Genomic DNA, 11185 nt, shown 5'->3' with positions numbered 1-11185 from the left:
AACTACCTAATTGTTAATTATGGTTTCATAACCTGTGTACCGATTTTGGCAGGTTTCAGTTAGAACAAGAGTTTGGGGGGGGGGGGACCTTTGGGATGACAACTTCCAGAATGCACCAACCAACACTTGTCCCAGCATGAAATACCAATTAAACTAGGCAGTTTCTAAACCTGTTGTTGTTCTGTGCCTTCAAGTCATTTCATTTCTGATTTATGGCAACCTTAAGATGAACCAATCACAGGGGTTTTCTTGACAGAATTTGTTCAGAGGAGGTTTGACCTTGCATGAGAGCTCAACCAGTGGGTTCCATGGTTGAGCAGGAATTTGAACCCTGGTCTCCTAGAGTCCTAATCCAACACTCAAATCATTACTTCATGCTGGCTCTTTAAGCGTACCTAAAGGTGACAATATGTAAAAACTGACTAGCTATCTGATGGACAAAAGCTCTTTCTTCACCCTAAAATTAATATATTGCATTAGAATTAGAACTAGTGGTATTAGCTTGTACAAGAGTAGGCCTCTAGATAACTACTGTATATACTCATGTACAAGTCGGCCTCATGTATAAGTCGAGGGAAGGTTTTAGGATCAAAATCTTGGATTTTTATATGCCCCGTGGATAAGTCGAGGGCAGAATTTAGAAGACAGATTATAAGGTTGGCTTCAAAGTGGAAGTGGAGGGGGAAAAGAGAAGTTTGGTTTTCAGAGGAAACGCAAGGAGGAGGAGGAGAAGCAAAGGTTTGGATATCAGTTTGCAAACGGAGGGAAAATGGGGAAATGCAAAGAAGAGGCAAGGTTTGGAGACAGTTTGCAAACAGAGGGAAAATGGGGAAATGCAAAGAGGAGGCAAGGTTTGGAGATCAGTTTGCAAAGGGAGGGAAAATGAGGAAATGCAAAGAGGAGGCAAGGTTTGGAGATCAGCTTGCAAACAGAGGGAAAATGGGGAAATGCAAAGAGGAGGCAAGGTTTGGAGACAGTTTGCAAACAGAGGGAAAATGGGGAAATGCAAAGAAGAGGCAAGGTTTGGAGATCAGTTTGCAAAGGGAGGGAAAATGAGGAAATGCAAAGAGGAGGCAAGGTTTAGAGATCAGCTTGCAAACAGAGGGAAAATGGGGAAATGCAAAGAAGAGGCAAGGTTTGGAGATCAGTTTGCAAAGGGAGGGAAAATGAGGAAATGCAAAGAGGAGGCAAGGTTTGGAGACAGTTTGCAAACAGAGGGAAAATGGGGAAATGCAAAGAGGAGGCAAGGTTTGGAGACAGTTTGCAAACAGAGGGAAAATGAGGAAATGCAAAGAGGAGGCAAGGTTTGGAGATCAGCTTGCAAACAGAGGGAGGGGAAATGCAAAGAGGAGAAAGAAAAGTTTGAAGATAAGATTGAGAAGGGAATCACTCCATGCACACTCACACTGGTGTCTCACAGCTCTTTCAGCAAGCGCTGCCGAGGCATGGAGAGTGGGACATCAGGGCTACTTTTTAAAGGAGCTTTATGAGCATTATTACTGTTTGTTGTTGTTCTTAACTGTCCTCCAGTCAATCTCAAGCCATGGTAACTGTATTGACCCTTGTATAATTCAACCCCAGATTTTAGAGTCAATATTTGGGCATAAATTTCTCGACTTATAGTTGAGTATAATATACGGTATATGTTGCATGTGATTCTTGTGCGTGGAAATGCTACTCTAGATGTCAAATTGCAACTCCCATGATCGACCATTGCCATTTGCTCTGCTGGTGAGGTCTGCTGGGAGTTGCCACAACTCCCACCCTTAATTTTGGAATCAGTAGACAAAATTCACATCATCAATCTTGCTCTCTCATATATGTATGCATGCACACCCACATTCAAACACACTTTTAAACAGCACACTTAAACAGCACTCAGTCCCTGCCACTTCACAAAAGTTTTCCCCCTTCTCACAGGTTTTGGACCTGTAGTTTCAGGGAATGGGAAATTGTTGACCTGGCAACCCTATCAGCATTTCTAGTATAAAAGGGCCCGTTTTTGCATGTGGTGAAAAGATAACTGTGTCCACTGCCATTAGATCAGAAATATCTGGAACAGCAGAATAAATGAGCAAATCTAGAACATAGCAGCTTCCTAACAGAAGGGGTGTTCAGTTCCTCCAATGTTATGATACTAAAACCATTTGCTTATGTCACAGTGTGTTTGACAGTTCAGGATCATCCCAGGCCCTGAAGCTTCTGAGCCAAAACTGAGACGTAAGCATTATGCATTAAGTACCAACTACAGTTGTTCACAGTTCATTATTTAAATGCACAACATATATTTTTGTTTGAAAAATTAGACAGAGATCTTAGCTAAAAGGCCTGTTCCCAGATCAAGATAATATAATGGAGTTATTCTCACTTACTTAAAGAGATGGGATAAGGAACATTTAATCTATCCTATTTGACTTCAACCTGAAGGTGAATGCAGAACAGAGCTTTGGATTCATGACAACTAGGATGGAAGAAGGAAGCTAACTATGTAGACCCCTTGAAGAATCTTTGCAAATTGCATCAATGAATCAGTTGAGCCTTGGAAATCATAGCAGGCTTCCGCTTTAATAGCTGAGCTGCAGATCTGCACACATTTCTCTCCTCTTATTTAGAGGCAAGCTCACCAAAACTAGAGAATTTGCAACCCTGTCTCCCACCTGGAGATGACCCACAAAAACTGGTCAAATATCAGGCCTAGAGATCTTGAATGGAATCTCAATTAGAGTAGAATCCCTGAAATCAATGGGATTTATCAGTTATGAGTTACATAAAACCCATTGAGTTCAGTGGACCTAATCTAAGTATATTTGATTCTGAGTCCAATCCCTTCTCCATTATAGGTCCTGGATAATTCATTGGAGCTTGCACTGTACTTTTCTTTCTCTTTTTCATAAAATGGCATCTTTAATAAAATAGAAGAATCAAGGTTCAAGTCCTTGGGTAGATAACAATTGTCATATTTGGTGTATGTCTGTTTTGCATTTTTGGAATGACTATCATAGACGGAGCGCTGCAAATTGTGTTTCTATGAAAGTAGTTCAAGTGTTCTGCTTTCAAATCATCATGAGCTTAATAATCAAACAAGGTGAACACTAGTAATGCTCATATACATATGAGCAAATGAGTGGGCAGATGTAGTTGGCCAGATGTTCTTGGACTGCAATTTCTATAATCCCTTATTATTGACAATGCTGGCTAGGGTGATGGGAGATCTAAGCCCAAAAACTTTGAAAAGGCCACACACGGTTGCTCACCTAACTATCTGCACATAATGTGGTCACACACATGTATTTCTTTTCATGAAATCAAGTGATCTCAGACTTTAGATGCTACAGATTCTGCAGATACTACAATACTTCAAGTGTGTGTGTGTGTGTGTTTTACAATACCTTGATTGTTTGTCTGTTTATTTGTTTATCTCCTAGGCAACAGAGACTTTGCAGTAAATGATCCTTTGGAATTCAAGTCAAATCAATGGTTTGGGGCATCGGTGAGAGCAAAAGATGACAAAATTTTGGTAAGTTCACATGTCATTGTAGATGTGTGCATGCATGTAAATAGAGTGGTCTGAGTTACCTGAGTGCCAGTGCTTAAGTAAGCAGTTCACACATGAAACAAGTATCAGCAAGCTTTAGGGAATCCAAAAGTTTGCAGATGTATCTAATATATGGGGGCGTGTGTGGGGAAATTTAAGTGGGAATGCAAAAATATCCCTAAATATCAGTGAGAACCAAGGATTCTCATTGGACAAAGAATGTTGACTAGCTGTTGGAAGGAAAGGTGAAGAATTGAGAGGAAAATGCACTGGACTGTCTGAAGCACCCCACTCTGTCAACATGAGTGATGTAAAATCTGTTATTATTGAAGCTGCAGTATTATTATTATTATTATTATTATTATTATTAACCTTTAGTTATAAAGTGCTGTAAATTTACACAGCGCTGGACATACAGTCTTTTTAATTAGATGGTTCCCTGCCCTCAGGCTTACAATCTAAAAAGACACAACACAAAAGGAGTAGTGGTGGGGAAGGGGATGAGGGCCAGCAGTTTCTCTCTACCTCCAAGGCCTGGACCAAGGCAGGTGGACTAGAGGGAGGGCTTGACTTCATAATGGATGGTTAATCTTCATCCAGGGAGGCAAGTGACAATTAAGCAAGGCCTGGGAACGCTTCTCTGAACAGGATAGTCTTCAACTCCGTTTTGAAGCTGGTTAAAGAAGTGATAGCTCTTGTTCGCGGGGGGAGAAGGTTCCAGGAGTGAGGGGCAGCGAGTGAAAAGGGGCGAATCCAAGATGGGGCAGAGGAAATCCTGGGCTGAGACAGTAGACCTTGACTACCAGAACGGAGGGCCCTAGTGGGAAGGTGAGGAGAAAGAAGGTCTGATAAGTAAGGAGGGACCAACCCATGGAGGGCTTTAAACGTGGACAGCAGGAGCTTATACTGAATATGGAAAGGGAGGGGGAGCCAGTGAAGGGATGCCAACACAGGAGAGATATGGTCAGAGCGGTGGGTGGAAGTGATAATGAGTGCAGCTGAATACTGGACAGAGATTAAAGGATGGAGGTGAGAAAGAGGAAGCCCAGCCAGGAGGACGTTACAGTAATCGAGTCGTGAGACCACTAGGGCATGGACCAGGATCTTGGCAGTAGAGGCGGAGAGATATGGTCGGATTTTGGCAATGTTGTACAAAAAGAATCTACAAGCCTTGGTTGTGGTCTGGATCTGAGGGATACACGGCAGAGAAGAATCAAAGATGAAACCAAGACTGCGGGCTTGCTGGACTGCTTGAATAGAAATGTTGTCCACAGAGACAGAAACGGAGTGTTGAAGGGTGGGCTTAGGAGGAAAGTCAAGAAGCTCCGTCTTGGACATGTTGAGCTTCAAATGCCGATGGCACATCCACTGTGAGACAGCTGTGAGACAAGATGAAACTTGCTGGTCAAGCCTTGGAGAAAGGTCAGGGATGGAAAGATATAACTGGGTGTCATCAGCATACAGATGGTAGGAAAAACCAAAAGAGCTAATAAGTTTACCTAAGTCTTCTAGCTTTGTCATCCATTAAACACACCTAGATCATATATGTGCCTTATCTGCACTAATGGGTAGATATTATATGTAAACTAATAAATTTCTGTGGAATTCTGAAACAACAGCATAGTTCTGTGGGAAGTTAAACCTGGCAGAACTCCTAAAGCCCCAGAGACCTGTTGTGATCTGGGGCATAGGAGATAGCATCTGGAGGATCTGGAGGCAGATTTAAGTCCTTTGAGAAGAACCTTCTTCCAATGTTCTCATTTAGAGGCTAAGGAAATAACCTTGTGGAATTGGGTGCAGTTATCCATAATGAGACATAGGTTCGGCATAGAGCTGCCAGGCATTCAATTTTTCCAGGACATCCCATATTTGGGGGCTTACAATCTGGTCACATATTGAGGGGATACAGGGTGCCCCAAATCCTGCTATCTCTTGATCTGTTGAGAGTGAGCATCAGCTGCTCTCACAACTGACCAATCCCCAGCATTTGATGTTTGCAGCACATTGGGCTGTTATATGCCAAATGCTGGAGGTCCATCAACTGTGTTCACAGCTGGCATGGTGAGACAACCGTTCTTTTTCTGCTCTGGCAAGTCCAATAAACTTATTGTCTTGTGATGGCTGGCCTACTGTTATAAGATTTACATTAGTTTTGTTGGTTCCCATGGGAACCTGGAGATCTTGCAAGAGGCTTCTCTGTCACAAGACCTGAGGAAGCCTTATATAGATCTGCCTCCCATGTTCCCACCCAGTCTTGAGCTGGCCAGGCAACCAGGTCAATGACAGACCTCTCCTCCAAGAGCAAAACACTGAAGTTCTTCATCTTTGGGTGGCCTGAGGAGCTTTCTTAATTTGCTTCCACTAAAGGAGGTGCTTTCAGCCCTTCTATTTCCAGAGCCAGAGGAATGGCTGGCAGGTTGTCATTTGCTTTGGCTTTTGGGTCAGTACAGCTATTTCAGGTCTCATGACAGGCAAACATTCCAGGAAAGTGGAGGCAGGTACCATCATGCAACTGCTAGACATTTCCCACCAGCCTCCTCAATTCAGGGGGAGAGGGTGAGGAGGAAGAGGAAGAAAGATAGCTGGAACTTGTCAGGCTCATCAGAAGCCAGCAGCTTATTTTTCCACCAAATGCAAAACTGAGGCATGAATGGAATACCTCCAACACCCAGTTACCATGCTCTTATAACCCCCACAGGTTTCCCACAAAACTTCATTTTCAGAGAGAGTCTGTCCCATATTGGTGTTAGGGAAATCTGGCAACCAGTTCCTATTCCTCCTGTAAAACTAATTTGCTGTTGTATGTCTTCAAGTCATTTTAGACTTATGGCAACCCTAAGACAAACCTAACGTGAGGCATTCTTGGCAAAGTTTGTTCAGAAGAAGTTTGCCTTATCCTTCCGTTTCCCTTGAGTCTGGGTATAACTTGCCTAAGATCAGTAGATTTCCATGGCTAAACAGGGATTTGAACTCTGGTCTCCAGAATTGTAGCCCAGTACTCAAACCACTACTGGCTCCTATAAAACTATATATATATATATATTTTTGGTTTGTTCTTATGTGCCTTCAAGTCATTTCCAAATAATCGTGACCTGAAGGCAAATGTATCATGGGGTTTTCATGGCAAGATTTATTCAGAGGAGACTTGCCATTGCCATCCCCTGAGGCTGAGAGCATGTAAAAAAAATAAAACTTTTATTTTCATCCCATTTTTCTGTAATAGAACAATCCAAGCATCTAGCAACAAGTTAAAACATCCACATACAATATTACATAGCAACATCCCCCCCTTAAAAATAATGAAACATAATACATTTAAAATAGAGTACTAAAATATCTATTAATGATAAACATAACATGGGTAGTGTTGTACATGGTGTGAGAGGGCAGTCAAACTATGGCCTGGCAGTTTTATTCGGGAAAGGCCTGCTGGAAGAGATCTGTCTTGACAGCTTTTTTAAAGCTGTCTAAGCTGGTCATTTGACAGATCTCGTCCGGCAGGTCATTCCATAGTTTGGGACCAATTGCAGAAAAGGCCCTCTGGGAGGTTGCAGCTAGTCTGGTCTTTAAAGGCTGCAGTAGATTCCTCCCAGAGGACCTGAGTGTGTGGGGTGAATTATATGGAAGGAGACGATCCCACAAATAGGTTGGACCCAAGCCATGTAGGGCTTCATCATGCAACTCCCAGACAATGTGATTTGCCTAAGGCAGTGGTTGCCAACCTGTGGGTCAGAACCCCTTTGGGGGTCGAATGACCCTTTCATGGGGGTCGCCTAAGACCATTGGAAAACACCTATTTAATTACAGTTATGAAGTAGCAATGAAAATAATGTCACCACAACATGAGGAACTGTATTAAAGGGTCATGGCATCAGGAAGGTTGGGAACCACTGGCCTAAGGTCACCCAGTCGGTTTCTTGGCTGAGCTGGAAATCGAACCCTGGTCTCCAGAATCATAGTCCAACACTTAAACCACTATGTCATGTTGGCTGTCTATAAGAAAATTAGATTTTTGGCTCTAAGTGACCTGTATTAAAATCCCATTTTTATCACTGAATGCCTAGCATGACAGTACTGTACAGTATCTCTCATCCAAACACACTCATCCCAGTGACACGTTTATTCCACAGGTCATATTTCTCATCTGTGCAGTTGATGTTTTGAGGAGCTCCAGGTTATGGCAGATGCTGACACAGCCTTGGCAGTTGGGTGGTGCCAGGGAATTAAGAGTTAGAGCTCACTGGAAGTCAGCTGGCATTAGGAATTTGACTTGCATATTTCTTTTAAAAGCCACAGTCTCCACCCCAGTTGCTTTACAGAGTAATTAATTTACAAGAGCTTTCATCAAGCAAATAATTTTCTTAAAGCTGCAAACAAAGCAGTTTTCCCCCTATGTTCTTGATGCAGCTAGCCAACGTGTATGTAAATGCAGTTGTAATATTTTGTTTTGTTAGTTTTGCCTAACTGTTGTTCGCTACAGATTTTCCCAAGTCTGTAACAACTTGCCTATTCTGAAGAAACAGAATTCTAAATGCTGCCATTTTACTTTATCCTCAGGCATGTGCCCCACTATATCACTGGAGAACTGAACAGAAAGCAGAGCGGGAACCTGTAGGAACTTGTTATCTGCATGACGGGTCTAATACTGTTGAATATGCTCCCTGCAGGTCAAGTATGTGGAGAATGTCTTGCTGTTGTAATTACAGCTCTGAATCTATATTATGTGTGCTTTCATCTTTAATGCACAACTTGAAGGGATGAGTTTTCCTAAAATCCACAACAGTGATTTTCATAGGCGCCTTGGTGGGGGTGGAGGGATGAAGAGAAGACAGAATCTTCTTCAGCACTCCTTGAAATTCACACTGGATGCAGTTATCAGAGTAGACAAAAAGATCCAAATTTAGTAGTGAACTGAAGGTAGTGATGGAAATGTGGAAACAATGATGTGTGAGACTGGATTTTGGCTTTTATTTTTTCATAGGACCATGGCAGTTGACTAGGCAGTCCCAGTGGGCCAAATTAAATATGTTGTTAAATCTGTGGCTGATATGATGCTGTCATAAAGGACAAGTGTTGATAAATGTGTTATGCGTGGCTTTTAAAAATGGCAAATAGCTGTTGTGGGGGTTCAGTCAAAGTAATAGAAAACATTGAAGGAAATTAACCTTTTCCTCTCATGCTATAGCCTTGATGAAAATCATTCCCAAGAGCTGCTGTTTGGCATGTTAGAAAAGCATTCACACAGGGTTAGTCAAACTATAGCCCGAGGCCTGATCAACTGTGTCCTGCAGCTGAATTTTGAAAGCCCTCTACAAGTGATCAGTTCAAGCCTCTCCAAAAGCAATTTTCCCTTCTCCATCAGCCTGTTAGATGGAGGGGAGAGGTAGAGATGGAAGGAAGGGGAAGGGGAAGAGAGAGAAAGAATAAGGTGGGAGATGGAAAGATGGTGACAATGAGAGAATGAAATTGTGACTTGGCTGCTTTGTCGTTTTGTCCCATCAACTGCTGGTTCCAGCCCTATCTGTTATTAGTATGATAGCCTGACATGTCACATCCAAGTGAATGTGGCCCTTGACAGAGAAGAGATTGCACACCACTGTTTTTATAGATGTGGGAATAAATGTTGAGATGCTCCTTCATATTTATCTGTATAGGTAGGTCATAGAAATATTTAGGCTAGAAATCTCTTTCTAAAAAATGCTACGGGTTTATTTTTGCAAGGTATAATTTAAACAGCAACAACAGCATTAAAAAACACACTAAGGCAACATCCACTGATATTTTCATAAAGCCTGCATAGCTGCTCAGCATGTAGAAGTTGAGATACAAGATCCATCTTGTTTGTTCTGTCAAATAACGTTGTGACTTTCTAGGTCACACAGGCCATTGTTCATTGGACTGTGACAAACTGGGCACCCAGAAGACTTTGTAAAAAAAGGAAACCAACCATAATAAACTAGTCAATCCAAATTTATTTGTGAATTATAAGAAATACATTTCACCCATCCTTATGGAGGCTCAGAAGAAGTCAGAGGTATGTTTTGGAATGACTAACTTCTCTCCTCCCTGCTCTGTTGCATAAGCAAGAGATAAAGAGGGAGGGCATTCCAGAATGTTTTCCAGGATCCAAGGACCATAAAATGCAAAGTGAGCATTTCATTCTAATCAGTGATAAAGATAAGAGATTGTTGGTATTTCTGTTGTAAAGCTCTGTACTCAGAGGATTAACCACATCATAAAAAGACTCCTCAGACTCACTTGTGGTATGCAAGGGATCAGCTCTGGAATTCCCTTTCTTTTCCTATTTTAAAGACAAAGGATATCTCAGAACTATGCATGGGTTCCCAATCTGTAAATAGAAAAGAAGAAGAAAAGAGAGCACATACTTACCATTTTAGAATTTCCATACACTTTGAAAAAGGAAATATTTTAATTAAATAGTTATTTTATTATATTCAAAGGGATCTGGTAATGCCTTTGAGACTAGCTGTGTGAAAGAAGTTGTAGCATAAGCTTTCGTAGACTTGGGGTGAAACAGACTGCCCCTTTGAGTGCTGGATTGGGGCCGTGGCAACCACATGCTGTGGCCCCGATCTGGCATTTTTTTTGGACCAAAAAGAAGTGGCAAAATATTGCTTCTATTTGGCTCAGAAAAAGGCTGCCCTTGCCACTGCAGTGGCACTTTCCCAAGCTCCTTTTGGCATGCGGCGTGCGAACACTGTGCCAAAAGAGTTCCGTAATGCCACCCGCTATGTTGTCAGGCAGGTGACATGACGCTGGCTTGGGGCTGGCGTCAGGGCATGCATTGTCCAAACACTATGCCCCACACCACCACCAAGCTGGCACTTACTGCCGGTCTGTACAGCCTCTTGGTCTACCTCAGACCAAGACTATGAAAGTTTATTCTACAACTTCCTTTGCACAGCTAGTCTCAAAGGTATTACAAGTTCCCTTTGTTTACTGATATTCCAGACTAATATGGCTGTATCTCTGGATTCTACCCCCTTTATTTTATTGTATTTTTTAGTACTTTAAAAAAAATCTCATTTTCTATTTTCATTGAGATAAGGTACTTGGAAGTCAGTCTTGTATAAAATACAACCAAAAAGCCAAATGAAGCCTATTAGCATGGCAGGGGGTCTAATAAGGCTATTTCACCAGGCGTATTGAAAAAGCCATCTTCCTGAAATACTATGGTTCAAAACAACTGCAGAAATAATCCAGTTAGAGACCACTTTAACTGCCCTGCAGTGTGTTTTGGATTTTTGTCTCTTAATTCTCACCACAAGCAATCATTCCAGTTGGCTATAGCAGAGAGAGATGTGGCCATTCCTCCAGCCCTGCTAATGAACAATATATTTTCTCCTTTTTCCCAACCCCCTTTCCTTTTGTGTTGTATCTTTTTATTTTTTAATCCTGCAGGCAGAACAAGATCCCCCCCCAAAAAATATCTATATATAAAGTAATCCTGTAGTATTTTTTAACTAATGAGTGAGATAAAAAGAGTTTAAATATCTTGGGTCCCCAGATCTTAGTGGACTACAACTTCCAGAATTCCTGACCACTGGCTACATTGACTGGGGCTTCTGGAAGTTGAAGTCCAACAACACTGGGGGACTGAAGTTTGGGAGTTGCATGCTTTAAAGATGC

At 41.9% G+C, this 11185-nt stretch overlaps 1 protein-coding gene across 1 annotated transcript in view; it reads left to right on the top strand.

Moving 5' to 3' along the window:
- Positions 1-3425: 3425 nt before the first annotated feature.
- ITGAV (integrin subunit alpha V) overlaps positions 3426-11185 on the top strand; it is a gene marked incomplete at its 5' end in the record, with an annotated part of 50131 nt that continues 42371 nt past the window's right edge. The window contains 2 exons of the mRNA XM_089502046.1: positions 3426-3517; positions 8093-8207. Of these exons, the coding sequence (XP_089358172.1) occupies positions 3426-3517; positions 8093-8207 (207 nt within the window). The remainder of the gene's footprint in view (positions 3518-8092; positions 8208-11185) is intronic.

The sequence above is a fragment of the Sceloporus occidentalis genome, unplaced genomic scaffold (genome assembly GCF_023333645.1).
Source record: "Sceloporus occidentalis isolate IW3139 unplaced genomic scaffold, rSceOcc1.0.p SCAF_191, whole genome shotgun sequence".
NCBI classification, from domain to species: Eukaryota; Metazoa; Chordata; class Lepidosauria; order Squamata; family Phrynosomatidae; genus Sceloporus; species Sceloporus occidentalis.
This window is presented reverse-complemented; position numbering and strand designations above follow the sequence as displayed.